Source organism: Saccopteryx leptura, chromosome 1 (assembly GCF_036850995.1).
Source record: "Saccopteryx leptura isolate mSacLep1 chromosome 1, mSacLep1_pri_phased_curated, whole genome shotgun sequence".
NCBI classification, from domain to species: Eukaryota; Metazoa; Chordata; class Mammalia; order Chiroptera; family Emballonuridae; genus Saccopteryx; species Saccopteryx leptura.
In genome coordinates this window covers 252,521,068-252,544,070 of record NC_089503.1, presented here as the reverse complement: position 1 = coordinate 252,544,070, position 23,003 = coordinate 252,521,068, and the positions used below count along the sequence as shown (strand labels likewise).

General features: G+C 45.4%; 1 protein-coding gene across 3 annotated transcripts in view; it reads right to left on the bottom strand.

The window, feature by feature from the left end:
- The window catches only part of OLFM2 (olfactomedin 2), a 101,510-nt gene that overhangs the window by 4,566 nt on the left and 73,941 nt on the right, over positions 1–23,003 (bottom strand). For 2 of the 3 annotated variants that reach the window (XM_066346761.1, XM_066346759.1), the window contains exons 2-4: positions 2,578–2,727; positions 2,446–2,502; positions 61–207 (exon numbers count right to left, since the gene is read on the bottom strand). In XM_066346761.1, the coding sequence (XP_066202858.1) occupies positions 61–207; positions 2,446–2,502; positions 2,578–2,727 (354 nt within the window). The remainder of the gene's footprint in view (positions 1–60; positions 208–2,445; positions 2,503–2,577; positions 2,728–23,003) is intronic. The other variant, XM_066346760.1, reaches the window with a different exon arrangement.

Sequence of the window (23,003 nt, the reverse complement as noted above, 5' to 3'; positions counted from 1 at the left end):
AAAAATGGGCACTATTCCCATTCTTCCTTTGATCTCTGGCCCAAATGCAGAAGGACCCACCTGGAAGCTCTTGGCTGAGAGGGACCCATCGGCCGCCCGGAGCCGTGCATCCAGGCTCCGCATAAGGGTCTCCATGCTGCGCATGTACTGGAGGTCACGGTATGTCCGCAACTCAAGGACCTCCATGGACTGGGAGACATTCTGGACCTAGGGACTGGAAGGGTTAGAGACAGCCAGACTCCTGCCCCCACACCCTCCCCAGAGATGCCACAGACAAGACCTGGCAAACACCCAAGCAACCTCCGCTGATCTTACCAGCAGCCTCCCAGTGGCATGCCCAATCCACTCACTGGCTCCAGCTGGAATGGCTACCATCACTTTTCACCTCTCTTCTCTCCTCCCTGGCCTCCTGCTCCCACCCTAGCCCCCAAAAGTTAGTTCACACAGCAGAGGGTGCCTTTTTTTTTTTTTTTTTTTTTTTTTGGCAGAGACAGAGAGAGGGACAGATAGGGACAGACAGACAGGAAGGGAGAGAGATGAGAAACATCAATTCTTCGTTGCGGTTCCTTAGTTGTTCATTGATTGATTTCTCATATGTGCCTTGACCACCGGGGCTACAGCAGACCGAGTGACCCCTTGCTCAAGCCAGCAACCTTGGGCTCAAGCTGGTGAGCCTTGCTCAAACCAGATGAGTCCGCACTCAAGCTGGAGACCTCGGGATCTCGAACCTGGGTCCTTCCGCATCCCAGTTTGACGCTCTATTCACTGCGCCACCGCCTGGTCAGGCCAGAGGGCGCTTTTTAAAAGGAAGAGTGGATCACCTCCTTCCCCTGTAGACCCTGCAGGCCAGTTCTGCCTCCTCTCTACACTCATCCACTGCAACCACCAGCCCTCACTTTCACAGACTCCAAGTTCCTTCCCTCCTCAGGGTCTCTGCACTCACTGGTCCCCTGGAGTGACTACCTGGAGCACTGCTTCCATCATCTCAGAGAGCTGGCTCCTTCTAACCCTTCAGGACTCAACTCCAGCATCACCTCCTCAAAAGGGCCTTCTCTGACCACAGTCTCAGTAGCTGCTCAGCCACTCCCCCCTTACCCGACTGGCATCTTCCTGGCTATGACTATTATCTGGAATGGTCTTACTTGTCAGCCTCCTTCAGATGGGATTTTCAGAGGCAAACTCGGTATCCAGCATGTCTACAGCTGAATCCCTAGTGTGCAGCATTGGTCCTAAGCAGATACTTAATAAATACTTTTTGGCTAAGTAAGTAACTAAAATTCCCTAGTTCTGACCTCTCCTAACCGAGACTAAGGACCTCCTAACTCCCACCTCCACCTGGGTAAAGTGAGCTGCACATGGCCAAGGCGAGCCCCACCTGACTAATGTGAACTCAAAGGCAACACTGGATGCTTGTTGAAATACACAAACTTTCCATGTGACACTTGGAAGTTCTCAGAAACTCAACAGCCTGTTACCTACCCTGGCCACCACAGAACACTGTACAGCCACTGTCAACAATCAGAGGACATCACATGAATGTCCCAAACTGTTGGAGAAAGCAGTTCTGATGTTGTGGGTGGGGCAGGATCCTGCGGAGTTAAGGGGTGGGAGTCTTGTGCCGAGAAGGGTTTCTTCTGTCCTCTGCCAAGCCTCAGCAGCCTCCTTTACAGGATGATGGTGGGAGGTAGCTGGTCCCTTTCAACACCAACACTAGAATTGTCTAATGGGCAGTCAGCTAGGCAGTTGCAAGGGATAGCAATCAGTCCATAAAGGGCACGAGGGCCTGACCAGGCGGTGGTGCAGTGGATAGAGCATTGGACTGGGATGCAGAGGACCCAGGTTCGAGACCCTGAGGTCGCCAGCTTGAGTGCGGGCTCATCTGGTTTGAGGAAAAGCCCACCAGATTGAACCCAAGGGCACTGGCTCGAGCAAGGGGTTACTCGGTCTGCTGAAGGCCTATGGTCAAGGCACATATGAGAAAGCAATCAATGAACAACTAAGGTATTGCAACGCGCAATGAAAAACTAATGATTGATGTTTCTCATCTCTCTCCGTTCCTGTCTGTCTGTCCCTGTCTATCCCTCTCTCTGACTCACTCTCTGTCTCTGTAAAAAATAAATAAATAAATAAAAATTTTATAAAGGGCACGAAGTCTATAAAGGTATGTATTGAATGGAGACCATTTTCCATTGACCACAGACAGAAGGGAGAGGAATCTTTACACAAGCTTCTTGGGATAGAGAGTGAGACCTCTCCCTAAGGGACAAAAAACACCTTAGCAGGTAAGTCTGGCAAATGGAAGGGCTAAGTGGAGTATGCACAATGGGGCTGGAGCCGACACACACAGGAGACACAGAGACTGCCACTGGTTCCTCTGTTCTCAGTCACCATACAGTACTCAGCTTCTCCAAAATATCACAGAACAGACATTACTAAGACATCTACCTGGAGGGCGGACAGGGCATTTTCCAGCTCTGCATATCCTGCATGGCTAGATGTGACCTGGATGGGGGCAGAGGGCAGGATGGGCATTGAGAGATTTCTCCAGTTTCCACAAGGAACCTGGAAGGTTCTTACCTTCTCCATCAACTGCCTCAGCTCCCGACTCCTGCCATCTCTGGAGCAGGTGCTCTGTGTAGGGATCACAGCCGTGCAGATGCATTTCCCATCAGGGGCCTGGGCTGAAGTATACAACTGCCAGCCTTCCTCTGGGCTTTGGAAGAGGGTCTGTGGGGAGGTCGGGGATTAGAGAGCAGGAACCCAGTGAGGGACTCACCCACCCCCACTGGGGGAGAAAGGGGACACAAAGAAACAACAGATGCTCTTTGCTGAACCCTTAGAATGTGCCAGACCACATGCTAAGTGCCTGATGCATGGGACCCCATTTTATGGATGACAAGACTGAGGCAAGAAGGGTTAAAAAACACAGCAAGGAATTGTGAGAATTGAGCCCTTCCACAAGACAGGAATTTATTCTGACACACGTTTGCACACACAACATTGTCTCCATAACCACCATTAGAAACAAGCCTGCTCAGCCCTGGCCGGTTGGCTCAGTGGTAGAGCGTCGGCCTGGCGTGCAGGAGTCCTGGGTTCAATTCCCAGCCAGGGCACACAGGAGAAGCGCCCATCTGCTTCTCCACCCCTCCCCCTCCTTCCTCTCTGTCTCTCTCTTCCCCTCCCGCAGCCGAGGCTCCATTGGAGCAAAGTTAGCCCGGGTGCTGAGGATGGCTCCATGGCCTCTGCCTCAGGTGCTAGAATGGCTCTGGTCGCAACAGAACAATGCCCCAGATGGGCAGAGCATCGCCCCCTGGTGGGTATGCCGGGTGGATCCTGGTCAGGCGCATGCGGGAGTCTGTCTGACTGCCTCCCCATTTCCAACTTCAGAAAAATAAAAAAATTAAAAAAAAAAGAAACAGCCCTGATCAACCTGACATCTAAACCTGGACCTCCCTTTCTGCTTCCCTAGCCCAGGGTGACACATAAGCTCTGGATATACCTCAGAGGCCACTAAACACAGCTCTACTGTTGTCCCCCACACACACACCTCTGCCCCTGTTCCTGAGAAGCTCAGGCAAAGTAATGGACAAAGGGTGACAATCCTCACAGACTTCCAGGCCATTGAATAGAAGCTATCACCTTCAGACTCTTCCTAAGTATTTTTTTGAGTGCAGGTAGTTTATTTATCTGACTCTAGGAGCACAGTGAGAAAGTAAGGAGGTGACACAGGGAAAGGAGGAAAGCCAATAAATAATGTATCAATGAGCTGATTATGCTGTGGGAACTGGGGGCTCCATTCTGCTGAGAGACTGTATAGAACACCTCAGAAATGTCCAGGGCCTGATGAAGCAGGGCTATGCATGTCATCATCTGGAATCGTTCTGGGCCCTCAACCCCTCTGCCCTGTGCAGGTGGCCCAGCACACTCCCATGGCTAGAGACTGTCCTGAGGCAGACACAGTAAGCCATCTGAATGTAGGGAACTGCAGGTGACCTGTGTTGAAACAAACTCCTCCTAAATTAAACTTCCATTTAGTTTATATCACTCAGATAACTCAGGGATCAATAATGACTGCGTTTCACAAGCCATGATTCTTGGAACACTGGCAATCTTACCAGGTATACTGGGAAAGGGGTCCTCTGTGCTCAAATAAGTTTGTGCATTGTTCAAAAAACACCTACTATGGTTGGCTCAAAGAGCCAACTACGAGTGTAGGCCAGTGTGTGGATGTCCCAGGTTCAATTTCCAGTCAGGGCACACAGGAGAAGCGCCCATCTGCTTCTCCACCCCTCCCCCTCTCCTTCCTCTCTGTCTCTCTCTTCCCCTCCTTGGCAGCCAAGGCTCCATTGGAGCAAAGTTGGCCCGGGCACTCAGGATGTCTCCAAGGCCTCTGCCTCAGGTGCTAGAATGGGTCCAATTGCAACAGAGCAACACTCCAGATGGCACAGCATCGCCCCCAAGTAGGCTTGCCAGGTGGATCCTGGTCAGGCGCATGTGGGAGTCTCTCTTCCTCCCCACTTCTCACTTCAGAAAAAATAAATAAATAAATAAATAAATAAACAAACAAACAAACACTGACTAACACAACTCTGACATTTCTTGTTGCAATACTTTTTTCTGATTTATCTCCTAGGGCAAGAGAAACAAAAGAAAAAATCAAATGGGAACACATCAAACTAAAAAGTATTTGCATAGCAAGGGAAACCATTAACAAAATGAAAAGACATCCTACTGCCTGACCTACAGTGGTGGCGCAGTGGATAAAGCCTCAACCTGGAACACTGAGGTTGTAGGTTTGTAGCCCTGGGCTTGCCTGGTCAAGGCATATATGGGAGTTGATGCTTCCTGCCTTTCTCTCTCTATCCTTTCTCTAAAATCAATGAATAAAATCTTTAAAAGAAAGAAATAAAAGACAACATACTGAATGGAAGAGATATTTAACAACGATATATTCGATAAGGGAGTTATTGTCCAAAATTTATAAATAACTCATACAACTCAACACCAAGAAAGTCCAATTAAAAAATGGACAGAAGCTTGACCAGGTGGTGGTGCAGTGGATAGAGCGTCAAACTGGCATGCAGAGGACCCAGGTTCGAGACCCCAAAGTAACAGCTTGAGCGCGAGCTCATCTGGCTTGAGCAAAAAGCTCACCAGCTTGGACCCAAAGTCGCTGGCTCAAGCAAGGGGTTACTCGGTCTGCTGAAAGCCCGTGGTCAAGGCACATATGAGAAAGCAATCAATGAACAATTAAGGTGTCGCAATGAAAAACTGATGATTGATGCTTCTCATCTCTCTCCATTCCTGTCTGTCTGTCCCTGACTATTTCTCTCCCCCTGTAAAAAAAAAAAAAAAAAAAAAGAAAAAGACAGAAGACCTGAATAGACATTCTCCAAAAAAGACATACAGAGAGCTAATAGATATATGAAACGTCACTAATAATGAGATAAATGCAAATTAAAACCACAATGAGATATCACCTTGTACCTTTCAGAATGGCTATCATCGATAAGTCAACAAACAAACAACAAGTGCTGGTGAGGATGTGGAGAAAAGGAAACCCTCCTGCACTGTTGTTAGGAATGCAAATTGGTGCAGCCACTGTGGGAAATAGTATGGAGTTTCCTCAAAAAATTAAAAATGGAATTACCTTATGACCCAACAATTCACTCTGGATATATATCCAAAGAAATTCAAAACACTAATTTGAAAAGATATATGTATCCTTATGTTCACTGCAGCATTATTTACCATAGCCAAGGTATGGAGGCAATCTAAGTGTCCATCAACAGACGACTGGATAAAGGGAGCGTAGTCAATAATATTGTAATAACTGTATGGTGCTGGGGAGGCACCTGAATTATCGGGGGATCACTTTGTAAATTATATAATTGTCAAACCACCATGCTGTAGTCCTGAAACTAATATAAAATAATACTGAATGTCAACTATACTTGAAAAAAAATTTTTTTAATTAGCATTGATTGCCACTAGATAGAACATGCTGGGCCCCCAGATCAGGCCCCCTTGAGCTTCCCCAGAACATAATGGAGTCAATCACAAGTCCCAATCCTTCTGTTTTATCAGGCACGATGGTCTCCTTTGTTCAGTAAGTATTTGTTAAGAACCTACTGTGTGTCGAGCTCTATTCTGGATATTGAAAACCCAGAAGTGAACAAAACACACAGACACAAAAGCGCTTCTAGGGGTGCACATAGAACGACAGAAATAAAGCAATAAGTAAACATCAAGTACTTAAAGGGTGATGAGTTTCGTACAGAGAAGCAATGCGAGGAAGAAATGATGGGGACATAAGGGTTGGAAGTGGTTAGGGGTTGCGATTTTAGGGTGGCCCAGGAAAGCCTCCATGACCTGAAGGTGGTGAGGGAGAAGCCATGTGGCTCTCTGCGGAAGGATGTTCCAAACAGAACAGAAGGTGCAAAGACCCTGAGGCAAGATCATGCCTGGTCTGTTTAGGAAGCATGGAAGAGGCTGGTGTGGCTGGAGCAAAGTAAGCAAAGGGGTAAATGGTGGTGTGGGGCAAGGAGGAAGGAGATGAGGGCAAAGAAGGGGCAGGGTGTGTTCAGGGCCAGTAAGCAGTGGGGAGGATTTGGTATTGGCTCTGAGTGAGGTAGGAGCCATGAGGGTTCTAAATAGAGGATGACATGAGCTGACTCAAGTGGTCACAAGCACCCTATGGCTGCTGTGGGGGGACAGACTGTGGGGGTAGAGGGGCAGAGCAAGGGCAGGAGACCAGGGTAGAGGTGCGTGTCCAGTCAAGAGATGATGAGTGGAGAACGTAGAGGTGGAAAGTGAAAGATTCTGGTCCTATCCAGGATGCATTCCTATAGGCACTGAAGAAATTTTGAGAAAAGCCCAAGTGTTTAACAGTGAAGCCAAGCCCTACAATAATTGATCATTTGCAAGCTGTTAACTGAGCACCCAGCAGAGGCTGTTCCCAGGAGTTGCAGCAGGGATAAACTAGGCTGAGTTACACACAGTCCCAGAGTCTCCAGCTATTATACGCTCATTTTTTCCTCTCCCACTCAATAAAGTCTTTTTTTTTAAAAGCTTATTGGAATGTGAGAGAGTGATATAATTGAACAGATGAGTTTGATTCCTCACTAATTTATAAGAAAAAAACCCATTCATAAACATCAACTGAAACTACTGTAATTAGTCATACTCTGTGCCTTACGTACATCCTTCTGAAGTTGGGGAAAACCGTTTTATGAATCCTTATCTCCTCTGCGGAGAAATGCAGTCACTCACCTTCCCAGACTCCCTCGCATGCAGGTATGATTCAGGTGAAGCCAACACTCAGGCCTCCGCAGTCTGGCCACAGAAGCGTCCAGGATCCCCCACTGCCAAAGGCTTTCTCCGGTAGTCTGAGCCCACTCTGCCTTTGCACTGGAAGGCAGATACCCCTCCCACCTGTAGGCCCCATCCACACCTCACAGGGGTTAGTGATAAATGCCATTCCTCCCACCTCCCTGGTAGGAGAACTGAGGTGTGCACTGCACAGTTTCCCAGGGAAGCCCATTAGGACCGGGACTCCCAGTGCACAACAGGCTGCTCTCTAGCTCACTCTGCATAGGTTTCCTTCGCGTCTCATCTCACTTCCCCCACTGGTTCCTCTTGGGATCACCTCCCAAGACAAGTAAATACTTGTTGTACTCAACTCCTCTCCTCCAGCTCTCTCCTGAGGGAACTCACTCCAAGACAAGACGGGTGGCCCAAGACAAGAAGAGTGACTCAAGGAAGCTTCCCCCTTGGTCCTGGGAGAACATAGTTCTAGCTTTGCCTCTTTTCACAACAAATCCAATTTTAAAATAAAACACAAACAAACAAACAAGACACAAGGAATGTGAGCCCAAGCCTCCCATTCATGTTCCCCTGGCTCTGATCCCCAAGAAATTTGGACAGAACCCCCTGAAAATTCTCACGTGTACATCGGCAAAGCTGCCCAGTTCAACATAATTAACATCTCCTTCCTACATTTCCTATCCTGTACTTTGAAGCAAACAATTCACGTTCTCCCAGCAACTGAAATATTGAATTGCAAAAGAGAAGATTTAAGGGGCGAGAGAAGAGGCAGCCTCCAAGGCTTTCCTAAAATAATTGCCTGTGGGACGCACCCCGCCAGTGCTCTCTGCAGCAGCATAATTAAATGCCTGGGGTCTGGCTGCCAACTCTCAGCACAGCAGAGCGCCTGAATTTTGACCATCCTCAAGTTCAAGAGAAAATACACAGGCAAGTTCATGTTCCCCAGGAACACCGGAATATCCTGGAATTAATGCTTGATAGTCCAAATGCCCGCTCTCCCTGGCCTTAGCTTGGAACCAAAGTCTTGGAGGTCACAGCTCTAGGGGCAGAGAATGGCCTACAGTAAGGGAAATGCTGTGCCATCAGGTGAGAGCCCAGGAGCACTCCAGGTGCAGACACCTCTGACGGGGTGGCCTGTCTCACCTCAGATGTGGCAAAGGCTCCTGAGAAGCCAGCCACTCTCTTGGCTCAGCTGCTGGTTCTGAGTTTAATATTCCAACTAATGGGCTCTAAGAGGGTAAGCTATAAACTCAGTGGCTGCTCCTCAAATTATGTTTCTGGCTGAAATTTTTCAAATACTCTCACTGAAGCTGCTGCCCCAATTAAGACGATGTCTCTGTAACATAAGATCCAGGATTGACTGAGTATGAGATAGATACTCAGGAAAAATTTTCCTCACTCTCATACCCAGGGTCATCATCTTAGCCATAGCTCCACCACCTCTGCCGTAATTTAAAGACAATTTCTGGATCTTCCAAGGGCAGAGGAACTGCTCCAACATCTTGGGGGCAGCCAGCCAGCACTGGCTATCAGGGATTAGCCAACAGGAATAGAGCAAGTCGCTGCCTCTTAATAAGACAAGGATATTATTGCATTTGAGGCTGAACAATTTAATTAGGAAGCTGAAGTGGCTTGGGGCTTATAAATTTATTTGTACACTGCCTTGTTCCAGAAAGAACTCCGAGTGGTTTATAAGGATATGTAAAATACCACAGGATAGCACCAATTAAATAGAGGAAGGGAATTAGATGTTTCTGGAGGGCAATCTGCCAATCCACAGCCAAAGATCTAAGATCTCTGCATTTGCATTTGACCCAGCCCATCTAAGGCTAAGACTTTAGCCCAGGGAAATCGTATAGACAAACACAAAATTGCTACAGGGATGCTCATTAAAGTACTATATAAAATTGGACAACTAGAATTTTTTCTCATGTTGCCTAATGATAGAAGAATTGATTTTAAATTATTTATGTATTTATTTTCATTGCTTTTAGAGAGAGAAGAGGGGAAGGAAGAAGGAAACATCAATTTTCTCACTTATCCATGCAGTCATCAGTAGATTCTTGTATGTGACCTGACCGGGAATCAAACTTGCAACCTTGGCTTATAGGAACAACACTCTAACCAACTGAGCTACCTGGCCAGCAGGAGGGTAAGTTTTGATTTCAAAACTTAAGGTTTGATTTCAAACACAGGAGGGAATACTATGTAGACATTAAAACTGAGAATTAGTGGGGATTTTTATTGCCATCCTCAAAGGTATCTTATTTTCTAAGTTTTCTACAATCAATGCATATTGGCCTATAAAGTTTTTTTTTAATCCCTAAAACATTTTTTTTGGCAAGGGAAAAAAGGAAGAAAGAGAAAAGTGGGGACATGGAGCCAGAGAAGAGGCTAAGAAAAACTCATCCCTTAAAAGCCCAAATAACCAGCATATGCTCAGGCCATAAATTTGGCTCTTAGGTCCTTAGGAGCCAACTCAAAAAGGGAAAGCTGGTCATTTATGCGGTCCCCTGTGTCCTAAAGCAAAGCACACCAGATGCTCAGGAGAAAGCTTAAGTATTTTTGGTACCAAGAACAGGCATGGTTCTCTCCCACGGTCCTCCCAAAACAGTCTGTGTGATGTCACCAGCATCTTTCCAGACCACATCCTTAATGATAGAAATGACTCATTCCTCTGGCTGTCTCTTATTTCCACTCAGATGGTAGAGTAGAGCCACATGGTTAAGAACAGCGTCCTGGCCTGACCAGGCGGTGGCGCAGTGGATAGAGCGTCGAACTGGGATGCGGAAGACCCAGGTTCGAGACCCCGAGGTCGCCAGCTTGAGCCCAGCTCATCTGGTTTGAGCAAAAGCTCACCAGCTTGGACCCAAGGTCACTGGCTCGAGCAAGGGGTTACTCGGTCTGCTGAAGGCCCGCGGTCAAGGCACATATGAGAAAGCAATCAATGAACAACTAAGGTGCTGCAACGTGCAACGAAAAACTAATGATTGATGCTTCTCATCTCTCCATTCCTGTCTGTCTGTCCCTGTCTATCCCTCTCTCTGACTCTCTCTGTCTGTAAAAAAAAAAAAAAAAAAAAAAAAAAAAAAAAAAAGAACAGTGTCTTGATTGCTAGGTTTGTTGTAGTATCATCCCCGACACGCCAAGTCTGCGGGTTCGATCCTTGGTCAGGGCACATATAAAAATCAACCGATGGCCTGACCTGTGGTGACACCGTAGATAAAGCATCGACATGGAACGCTGACGTCACTAGTTCAAAACCCTGAGCTTGCCTGGTCAAGGCACATATAGGAGTTGATGCTTCCTGTTCCTTCCTTCTCCCCCCCACCTCTCTGAAATAATAAATAAAATCTTAAAGAAAAAAAAAGAAGAATGTAAAGAATCAACTGATTAATTCATGGATAAGTGAAACAAGTCAATGTTTCCTTCTCCCCTCCACCCTCTTTCTCTCTCTCTCCCTTCCTCTCTAAAATCAAAGACAGCGGAAAAAACAAAAACAAAAAAACCAGTGTCCTGGGGTCAGGCTGCCTGGGTTCATGCCCGGGCTTGGCCACTCGCTTGCTGTGTGACCTGGGCAAATTAATTAACCTCTCTGTGCCATTTCTTCATTTGTGAAATGGACACTGAGGAGCCCTGAGGAGCCACTGCGCCACCTCACCCGCAGGTGTTGTAAAGTACCAAAAGCTACAGAATCAATATTAATATTTTAAGAGGCTTAAAGAACATTTTATTAATTTGGGTTAAAGTGTACAGAGAAAGTTTGTGAATAATCTCTGTACTGTGTGATTGGCATAAAACCAGGATGGCCCTTGGCATTGTATTATAAATGCAAAGGGAAGGAAAACATGGATTCCCGGACATTCCACCACACCTGTGAGGAAAGGGGTGAATGGCTAGCCAGGTGCAGGAAGAGAAAAGCCAAAATAAACCTTTTCTTATAGTAATGAGCCATTTGCGGGCATCTGTCCCCATGGAAACTACCTCTCCCATAAGAATGCATATAGTTAATGTGTGTGACTCTGGACAAAGATATGGCGGATAAACATTAGAAAATATAGGAAAGTTTTTTAATATGTAAAAAGACATCTTTCTATCATTGTGTTGACTTGTAAATTTTGTTTTCTCCAAAATGATGTATGGCTTGCAAATTGAACATGGTCCTATCATGTTAAAGGGCATATGACTATAACCAATAGTGGTAAAGGGCACCTAATGGCAATTTTTGCTTCTATACTTCCCGCTTGTAAAACTATAAAAACTAAGTAGAACAAAGGGCTAGCGTGCTCTCCCTCAGATTTCTGTCGGAGTTGCCGCCGCTTGGCCAAGCTAGACAATAAAGCTTTGGTGTGTAATCGACGGATTTTGTTTGTGTCTTCAATGTTTCGAGTCCCTCCGGATTAGGCTTAACAGACATGATAAGTGTACCTACATCACGAGGTTGCTGGGAAGCTCGAATGTGGTCATACTATTTGTATGTGCAATTAGAACAATCATCAGTGTTTGCTATTATTTGTTATTCTTATTATTACTATTACCCTCATGACACTCTAAAGCCAATTCAATAACTTCCTGAAGTTAAAATGGCTTGAGCTTGCGCAGTCACTGAATAGAGACAATCTAGAAGGACTGGTGAAAGCCCTGTGGAATTGCACCTGAGGCTGCAGTGATGAGGAATCACAGAAAGCCCAACATCAGCATCACAGAGGAGTGAGAGTCAAGCCCCATGGAAGATGGACAGAGATGCTTGCTGTGTCCTGGCTGCCATCTGGTTTGGTGGCTTCCCGTCCTAGGGCACCCCTTTGATATATTTTGGCAGAGGAGAGTCCTGCTTCATCTTTACCAACAATCAATGAGGCTCCCAATGTGGTGTTCTCTCTGGCCCATCTTCTATTGTCCTGCTCTTCCTGGAACACATCATGCTTTTTTCCCACCTCCAGGCCTTTGCACTGGCTGCACCCTTTGCCGTCAACACTCTCACCCCATCTCCTGGCTAAGCTCACTCTTCCCAAATCCCGGGGCTCAAGCATAAATTTTTTTTATTATTTTTTTAGATTTTATTTATTGATTTTAGGGAGAGGAGAAAGGGGGAGGAGCGGGAAGCATCAACTCATAGTAGTTGCTTCTCGTATGTGCCTCGACCAGGCAAACCCAGGGTTTTGAACTAGCCATCTCAGCATTCCAGGTCCATGCTTTATCCACTGCACCACTGCAGGTCAGGCATAAATTCTTTTCTGAAAGTAGCCTCTGCTATCCCTATCCCATGTAACCCACCTCTCAAGCCATCCTGTGCATTTCCCCCTAATACTTCTACTGCTCACTGTATGTGAGGCATTGTTCTAAGTACTTTGCATGTTTTAACTGATTTGATTCTCTCCACAATGCTAAGAAGTAAACACTGTCATCATCCTCCTTTGAGAGATGACAAAACTAGGTGCTGGAGACTCATGTCTTGACCAGAGCCTCACAGTGGTAGACCTAGGATTTGAACATGTATCATCTGGCTCCATTCCATAGCACCACACTGAACCTCCCCTGTCTTTATTCAAGCCCTGATCACAATGGCCACTAGGACCTCACGGGTATAAGGAATTCTGTCTGCTTTGCTCACCACTGAATCCCCCAGGCCTGGCACAATGAATGTTTGTTGAATGACTGCATGCTAGCCAACTGGTGGGACAGAGAGCAAACATCTTCACAGATCCACCATGCATTTTCCCTTCTGTCACCAAACTGGCTGCCATCTCTCCCAAGGACAGATAGTCTGAGATCAGACTACAGACAGACACCTAGCAGGCTCAGAGGCAGCTGTGGCTTCTCTCGGGAGGGTGACATGATGGCCGTGATGAATGATCAGGGACATGACTGTCTGCCATGTCTGAGCCTTGACAGGGACCATGTTCCTTTGGAGGGCTTGAGATAATAGCAGGATGCCCTGTCAAACCTCGAGGTATTGGGCAAATCCTTCCTGATTGATAAGCTTGACGGGCCTTAAAGAAGATAGAAGCTCATCCTTGCCAAGAGGGAGAACAGGCACCTCCCTCAGCCTGGGAATTTGCCAGTGAGAGACTAGGGGGGAGGGGGCTGTATGGGGAGCAACTTCGATTCTATCTATTCATTCATTCATTCATTCCCTCCCAATAACCCAAGATGGGTTATTGTAATTAACCCATCTTGCCCTGCGAGGCTATCCAGGCTGGCAGCACAGCCCTTCTCACCCTCCGAAGTCACCCAAGTCTTGGCAGAAGACCCCAGCGCCCCCTGGGCCCCAAACCAGGCCAGTATTTTTGGGCTAGCATGCCATAGTCTCTGCCATCACAGTGTCAATGTGGACCAATAATCAATGAAATAGACTTTCTTGGGAAAGGCTGGAAGAGACACAGGTCTCTGAGTTCAGCTGATTTCTTCCCTAGAAAGCAGGGAAGGTAGGAGCAGGCTTGCCTTGTACAAAAATTTACAGATGTGAAGAATTCATTTAAATACAGAAATGAGTCAAGATTTGGGAGCAGCCCAACTGTCCTTCAGTAGGTGAGTGGATATAGAAGCTGTGGTACATTTACACAATGGAATAATTGGCTATAAAAAATCTCACTGTTTGCAACAACATGGATGGACCTGGAGAGTACTATGCTAAGTGAAATAAGCCAAGACAAGTACCATATGATTTCACATATTGTGGAATCTAATGAACAAAATAAACTAACAAAACAAAACTAGACTCATAGGTACAGAGAACAGACTGATAGCTGTCAGAGGGGGAGGGGGGTGGGAGATGGGTGGAAAAGGTGAAGGGATTGAGAGAAGAAAAAAACCTCATAAAAACAGACAACAGTATGGTGATTATCAGAGGGATAAGGAAAATGGGGGTGAGACAGAATAGTAAGAAGCGAGGGAAATTCCCAAGTAGAATGGGGAAACTGAGATAGCGGAACAAACTGGCCAAGCAATTTACAGCCAGAAACAGAAGGTCACTTCGCTAAAGATAACATCTAGGCCTCAGTTGTATTCTAGCTCCAGGCTCAGAAAAGCAGCAACACCAAAAGGGTGATGCCAGCACCAACCGCAATGACTAATGACCCCCTGCCCTGGTACTACCAATCAGTAGAGATCATGACCCTGAAAGGGCACACCTAGAAAAGCTGATGGAAATTCTACTGAGACCTCCCCTAAATTCCCACCTTTTAAAAACCCTCACAGCCCTGGCCTGTTGGCTCAGTGGTAGAGTGTCGGACAGGCTTGTGGAATCCCAGGTTCGATTCCCAGTCAGGGCACACAGGAGAAGTGACCATCTTCTTCTTCAACCCTCCCCACCTATTCTTCTCCCACAGCCATGGCTCAAATGAGTAGATTGGCCCTAGACACTAAGGATGGCTCCATGGCCTCGCCTCAGGTGCTGGAATAGCTCAGTTGTTGAGCAACAGAGCAGCAGCCCCAAATGGGGCAGAACATAAGCCCCAGATGGGGGTTGCCAGGTGGATATCTGTCGGGGCACATGTGGAAGTCTGTCTCTCTGCCTCTCTGCCTCTTACTTGATTTAAAAAAAAATCCTCAAAACAAAGGACCCAGAATGCCCTCTCCTTCCCTTCTCCCTCGTCTTCCCCCACAGGCGTGCATCTCCTAAACTCTAAGGGTCCTCATGAGACTAGCAACCAGGGCAGCAGCAGCTCATCCTGGGCTAACCCCCGAACCACTCTCCAAGGCCCCCTTTACTTTGACTTTCCGATGTAGGTTTATTTATTTTTCATAAGGTTTCTAGAGATCCAAAGCAGCCCCACCTAGCCTTTAACCTGTTGTTTCTTCTATTTTAGGTCCATACCATTCCTTGTTTCACTGTCCCAACTTTAATAAATATATTCTCTAAATCACCTGGATTTGAGTTGTGAAATCTTTCCTGCATGAAGTCAAGAACCCACTCACTACTGGCCAGCCCTAAGCAGACCCACTAAGGGCCAGGTCCCCTTGCTAGTAATATTTTCTGGTGACCCAGAGAGGACCTTGTTTTCTGAGCCTACACAGTCCAGCTGGCTCACTTCCACCTCTAACTTTCAACTTTGCCAGTAACAACGGGTGCCGTTTCCCTGTCAACACCATCAGTGCCATATGGTGCCATGACTCAGATTGTCTTATGGTGCAGAGTGGCAGTATTCCAAGGAGGCCCACCCAGGACCACCTCACAGACCCAGGGCCCATGCTAGGTACCTGCTGGGGCCCATTGCTCCCCACTGGCTCCTCACTTTGCATCAGGTAAAGTTGGGTGAGTTTCCTTGGAATTCCAGACCTCTCTATTTTAAGGTAAGAGGCTGACTTTCTTTGAGCTGTATTTTTTTTTACAGAAATGTGAAAATTTAAGTAGAAGTAATATTAAACTATGATGGCCAAAAGGTAGCTCTTTTGATGCCTAAATGGATTTTTTTGCATGCATAATTAGAAAAGCTGGCTCTAAAATTAAACTGAATAAATGGGAAGTTTATCTTGATTGGAAATTAGAAGCTCGTAGGAAGAGCACAGGTAAATTACAGTCAGAATAGAAAACCAGAAAGGCCAGTCTCAAGCAAAGGAGAGCAGCAATTGTATATACTTGGACTAGAACAGAATTAAGGAAGATATCCTTAATCTAAAGATATCCTGATGAGTTTGCAAAGGAATTTAACTGTTAGAGACTACGATCCTGACCTGACCTGTGGTGGTACAGTGGATAAAACATCGACCTGGAATGCTGAGGTAGCCAATTCAAAACCCCAGGCTTGTCTGGTCAAGGCACATATAGGAAGCAACTACTACTGAGTTGATGTTTCCTGCTCCCCCCCCCCCCTTCTCTCTAAACATCAATAAATAAAATATTTTTTAAAATTAACTATTAAAGGTCCTGGACATTCTGATCTATTCCAAGTCATATACCAACTGGTTTCTGGGAGCAATACAACAGACTCACTAAGTAGGATCTGCTGGAAAATACTTGTAGAGGAATCAGTCTGTATTATAGAAAGCCAGGTCACCTTAAGGATTATAGCAGGGGTCGGGAACCTTTTTGGCTGAGAGAGCCATGAACGCCACATATTTTTAAATGTAATTCCATGAGAGCCATACAATATGTTTAACACTAAATACAAGTAAATGTGTGCATTTTATGTAAGACCAACACTTTTAAAGTACAATAAGTCTCTGAATTCTTTTTAATAACGTTGTTATGCTGTTGCTAACCAATGATGAATAAAGTACTTCTTACCATTAATGCAACTTCTGGTGCTGCATGGTTTTGCTGATGGCTTTGTAGTCTGGTTGTTACGTGATGAGGTTAAGCTTCATGCAGGAGTTGAGACTTCCATCCGTTAAACATGATCGTACGTTGGTCTTAACGTTCTTTAGATGTGAGAAAGACTGCTCACATGCATACGTAGAGCCAAACATCGTCACTACAGCAATACTCACATGCTGCAGTGTGTGATATGTGACGGGAAGCACGTTCCAAGTTTTGACAATCAGCTGGTCTGCGGGTTGAAGTTTTTTCATTTCTCCCCACTTGTGTTTGCTCGCCAACTCTGCTTGCTGTCATGCAAGTCTTTCCAAATCTTCATTCAGTGACTTGAACTTATTCACCCACATGTCTGAGGCCTTCAGGTCAGCAGCTTGTAGCTCAAAATCTCTGACAGAGATACCGGGGATGTAACTCAGGTTGATGCTGTCCACTGCACACTCATATGGATGGGTGATGAACTTAAAAAGATGAGTGCGCTCACGAAATTCTCCAAAGCGTACTTTGAATGACTGCAGGAGATTAGATGTGAAGCCCACTAGCTGCTGGAGATCAAGATTTTGAGCAGGGTCACTTGCTGTGCATGCATCTTTAAACTCTCCCAGTTTTTCAAAGTGTAGTAAACGACCTGTTTCAATGTTCGATATGAAGAGTTCCAGCTTGTTTTCAAATGCAAATACTGATTGTTGAAGGGATAAGACTATTTCCAACGCCTTGCATTTTCACATTGGGCTGGTTCAGATGTTCAGTCATGTCCACGAGATAGTAGAACTTCAGGAGCCACTCAGTGTTAGCTGAGGATGCTCGAGGTTTTTCATTTCAAGAAAAGTCCGGATTTCTTTCAGACAAGCTGCGAAATGGCTGAGCACCTTCCCTCTTGACAACCAACGCACATTGCTGTGCAGAAGCAGACCAGGATAATTATTCCCAACTTCATCCAGCAGTGTTTTAAACTGGTGATCATTTAAAGCTCAGGCAACAAAAAAGTTAACCACCCAAATGACCAGCGACATCACCTCACCAAGCTGCTCGCCACACATCTGAGCACAAAGCGCCTCCAGATGTAGAATGCAGTGAAAGCTTAGAATGGGTCTCTTTTCATGTTCACAAAGAAGCGCTACGAATCCTCTGTTTTTCCCCACCATGCACAGAGCACCATCAGTACACACCAAGATAAGTTTATCCATCAGTAGATTTTTTTCTTTAGCGAACTCAGTAAAAGACTTGAATAAATCCTCCCCTCTTGTTGTCTCTTTCATAGGCAAAACAGCAAGACTTTCCTCACATAGTGTGTCACCGACAGCATACCTTGCAATCACGCTGTACTGGGATAAATGGGTTATGTCTGTTGACTCATCCAAAGCGAGAGAAAAGAATGGTGCTGCATTTATGTCCTTAACTTGTGTTGCCTCAATTTGATTTCCCATGATGGTACGATCGTGAACAGTTCTTGCCGACAGAGGCATGTCTTTTATTCGTTTGATTATCTTGTCTTTATCCGAAAAGTCATCAAAAAGTTCATTGGCAACATCAAGCATGAATGTTTTGGCATACTCCCCATCTGTGAATAGCTTTCCGTTTCTCACAATTGCTAAAGCACCAGCAAAGCTAGTCAAATTCTTGTCACCTTGTTGGGTCCAAACACAGAGTTGCTGCTGACTAGCTTGTACTCTGCACAGTAGCTCTTGACATGCTTTCTTCCTGCTGCCCCCGCTGGATATTTCGATGCAAATGTAGTATGGCATGTGTCGAAGTGCCACTTTATATTTGACTGTTTCATCGATGCAATTTTATCATTGCATATTAGACACACTGCAGAACCTGCTCTCTCCACAAAGGCGAATTCCTCTGTCCATTCCTGCTAAAAAGTACGATAGTCCTCATCTTTTTTTCTTTTAGCCAACTTCTTTGTCAAAAGACTTTCTGCAATTAGCTAGCTGACTACTTGATTAAAAGGAAGGAAGTTTACTTCCTGACCTTACAATGACACATGTACGTTACACATTATCCAATAAAAATTTGGTGTTGTCCCAGAAGACAGCTGTGATTGGCTCTAGCCACCCGCAACCATGAACATGAGCAGTAGGAAATAAATGGATTGTAATACATGAGAATATTTTATATTTTTAACATTTTTTTTTTTTATTAAAGATTTGTCTGCGAGCCAGATGCAGCCATCAAAAGAGCCACATCTGGCTCGCGAGCCATAGGTTCCCGACCCCTGGATTATAGGAAACTGAAGTAGGGGTTTGTTGGGCAAATAAGTTTGTAAAATTTGTGTTATTTGAGTTTGCTCACTTTTATTGTTAAAAATGGCGTTGCCCACATGAATGGTGCTGCCAGGTGAAACTGCTAATTATGTTCCTGCTTGGGAAGGGCCACTGTTATGCTAATATGTGCTGGAGGAGGGGTTTTTGGCTCCAAAGAAGTTTTAAAAAGGAAGGAACAGGAGAGAAGAAGGAGGAAGCCATTTTTTTTGCAGAGTAAGAAGTCAAAATGGAAGAGAAAGAGTGAGAAGCCAGTTTTGCAGAGTAGGAAGCCATGTTGGCAAATGGAGAACCAGAAGTGAGGGGCAAAGGGCTTTTGTTAGCTCCACTAAGACTAGTGGGGGCCTTTGATTCTAGGAAAAACCTGATGAGTCATGGCTTTGGGAGCCCTATTCAGGTGTTGTGTTTTCCCGTTGTAAAGTGAAAGTGTTTTCCCGGTGTATGTTTACTCACCAGCCAGTTGTGAGGCTAGAATAAAGAATTAGCCCACCATTTTTTGGCTCCACTGTTTCTTTACTGTCTACCTGAATCTAATGGGAACCTGCACCTGCCTGGCAGCGACTATGGTGGCGACTATTGGCCATACAGGTTGTTGTTGTTGTTTGTTTGTTTGCTTTATTTCTTTATTGATTGATTTTTGGAGAGAAAGAGAAGGAGAGAGAGAAAGAGGGGAGAGAACCAGTATGCATCAACTCATAGTCGTTGCTTCTCATATGTGCTTTGAGCAAACAAGTCCAGGGTTTTGAACAGGGGACCTCAATGTTCCAGGTCGATGCTTTATCCACTGTACTACCACAGGTCAGGACTGAGACAGAATTTAAAAGAGAAAAGAAACAGAAGCAAGCATAGGGTTGTTCCAAGGGCGTTTCCCCTTCTCCTTATTAATAGTTTGGAAGAAATTGAAATTATCATAAGGTGAAGCCACTAAGGCCCTTGTAGATACTGGGGCTACTTTATCTGTTTTTTAACTACACTCCACTGATTCGCCTTCCTCCCTCAGAGTAAAGCTTCAGAACCTATTTCCTTACAATTAGGGAATGTTATGGAACAATATATCTTTTTAGCTAACCAAATCTGCCCTGATTCACCTGATAGGGTGTGATTTTCTTGAAATCAGTGACACCCACTGTATGTATGGCCAGTAACCACGGCCACCATCACAGCCACCTGGCCCATGCAGGTTCGCATTAGATTTGGACAAACGGTAATAAAAGAACAGAGCCAAGAACTGGTGGGCCATCATCTTTAATTCTAGCTTGCACCTGGTGGGCAAACACTTCCCTTTCCATTCAGGGCTCCCAATGCCACTGACTTATCTGAGTTGTCCTTCTCTCTGCACAAACTCTACACAAACTGCCTTCTTTCTCAGCACTCCACCATCTTAGCTGCTTCTCCTGGCCTCCTCTACATGGTCTCTCTCTGCTCTCCTCTCTAATACTAATCTCAGGAACCGAGAGAGAGAGCAAACTCCCGGTCTGCCCCACTTTATAGTGTAGATTCAAAACCTTTAATCCAATATACAAACAAGGAAGTCTCTGATACAAAGTCATTCATCTGAGGCGTAATGGGATTCCTCATGAGAGTGTACCACCCCACACCTAAAAGAGTGGGAAAGGCTTAGTCCCAAAACCAAGCTTCAGGCTACAAGGATCCTGCCTGCCCACAGCCCGCCCCCAAAACACATTAATATAATCACGCCCATCCCAAGCAAGAAGGGCAACTAATACCGCCTGGGCAATGGGCTTCCACGTGGGCAGCACCATCTTTAACAAAGTGAGCATAATATATTTTATCTGCCCAACACCCACATATTCTTTTTCCAAAGGGGTAAAATGTATTTAGAAATATGAGCCCAGATTAGAAAAAAAAAAGAAACATTTCAAAAATGGCTGAATGGATTAGTCAGTCCTTTACCAACATTGGAGTGGCAACCCAACCATTGAGGTATTAAAAACAACTGTCCCTGTTTTACAAATGAAGTCTTCACAGGGCCAGAGGTGTGACCCCAGAACATTAAAGCCCACCAAATCCTTTTACTTTCTTGAAACCTCCTCTAATCATCTCAAAAGACTTGTAGATAATTGGCTTTATGAAACCAAAGTCCTTCTAGAATGAGCTTGTTTTTCTTTCCTTACACTATTTTATTGATTTTTTTTTTTTTTTGAGAGAAAGAGAGAAAATTATCGATTTGTTGTTCCACTTATTTATGCATTCATTGGTTGATTCTTGTCTGTGGCCTGACTGGAGATCACTGCTACAAACTTGGGTACTGGGATGACCAGCTGAGCAACCCAGCAGAGGCTCTTTCCTTATACCTTTGAAATGCAAATACCTGGGCTTCTTCAAGAACTCCTATCTGGGCCATCTTTTGAAATGCACATTTCTGGGAGCTGATTCTTATCAAAAGGGGGAAAAAACCTATGTCAGATCTGAGCAAATCAATTTAATTTATTTCAACTTATTTAAATCAGTAAGTTTTAATAAAAGTTATTGAATATCTAGATATTTTGAAACAACATAAAATATTGATTGCCAGACAAGTCTTATATTCCCCTATTTTTGAATTTCTATTGCAGAAAAGCTAGAAAATAGATTTGAAACTTGTTAGTCAAATAAGTTTGTAAATATGATACATATGTTTGCTCGCTTATAGTTTGCATTGGGTGTGAGAGACACCCACAAGGTCCTGGTGGATGGTCCTTATAGTAAACTGGTAAGGTCCTTTTGGCCTAAGGCAGTGGTTCTCAAAGTGTGTGCCAGGGAGCACTGGTGCGCCTGGAAGATTTCCAGGTGCGCCCTATAGTATTCCAGAAAAATATGTGCCTGTTGAGGACCAAAAAACCAACAGGGTTTTATGGAGTTTAGATTTTTGGGGGACAGAGGTGTGGGGAATTGGCTGTAAGCTGACAATCTGCCCAACACCCCACCTCACTTGCCTGATTAGGTTGCAGAACGCTTTTAAGCTGTGGTGCTGGATTGTTTACACTACTTCCTGTGGATTAAATAAGTTTGCAAATATGATGTATGTGTTTGCTAGCTTATAGTTTGCATTGGGTGTGGGAGACAGGCTGTAGGCAAGCAGGGTCCTTATAGCCTAAGGCTTAGTTTTAAGACTAAGCCTTTCCCACCCTTTTAATCCTAAAATCTTCTCAACACTAAGCTTCTCCCCACACCCTTGACTGTTGCATGATGTGGGGTGGTGCACTCTTATGAGGAATCTCATTTATGCCTCATATAAGTGACTCTGTATCAGAGGCTTCCTTATTTGTATATTGGCTTAAAGGTTTGGATTTCTACACTATAAAGTGGGACAGACCAGGGGCGCGCTCTCTCTCTCTCTCTCTCTCTCTCGCTCTGTTCCTGAAATTAGCATTGGAGAGAAGCAGCCAAGATGGCAGAGTGCTGGAGGAGAAGCTAATTTGTGCAGTTTGTGCAGAGAGAAGGAGATGGGGAACAGAGGTAAATGATATGTGAATTTACCAGGAATTCCAAACTGCCCTCTTGATGTTCCACTTATCTGTTAGACCTCATCCTACTTACTGGACTATTGCCCCTGAGACAGAGGAATTCCAAGAAGCTGGCAAGCCGCCCCAAGGAGGAGCATTCCGGACATACCAGGACTTTTGATTCAACACCCACTTGCTTGAGATTCTTCCTTACCATATAAATTCGTCCCCCTAGCTTGTACTGGTGCTCTTCTCCCCAGGAGAAGTGCCCAGCAGGATTCCTTTCTTTCTTTCAATAAAGCCTGTTACTCTGGTCTTTTTGTACTCCCATGGATTCCAACATTTGGTGCCGAAATCCGGGATGGGGTACTGGTTGTCTGGATGATCCCTCTTTGCTGTCCAAATGAAGCCTGGATAAGCAATTGTAGGTCGATTGGCCGGCAATCTAACCCTATCCTGAACCCCTGCTGGACCAGAAGGTAAGGAGTTTCTCCCTCCCTTCCCCGGTTGGCCTCCAAATTTCTCTCTAAAAACACCCCTTCCTGGTCGGACGGTTTTGACTTCTGACCCCATATCTATGAGTGGTCTGCCTCTACTCCTTTATGGACTTCTACGAAAGTCTAGGCGCACCTAGCCAGGCCCCTCTCCTATGTCCTGGGATCTCAGCCTTGGGGTGACAACCTCCTGTCTGAGACTCTCTTTCTACGGAGA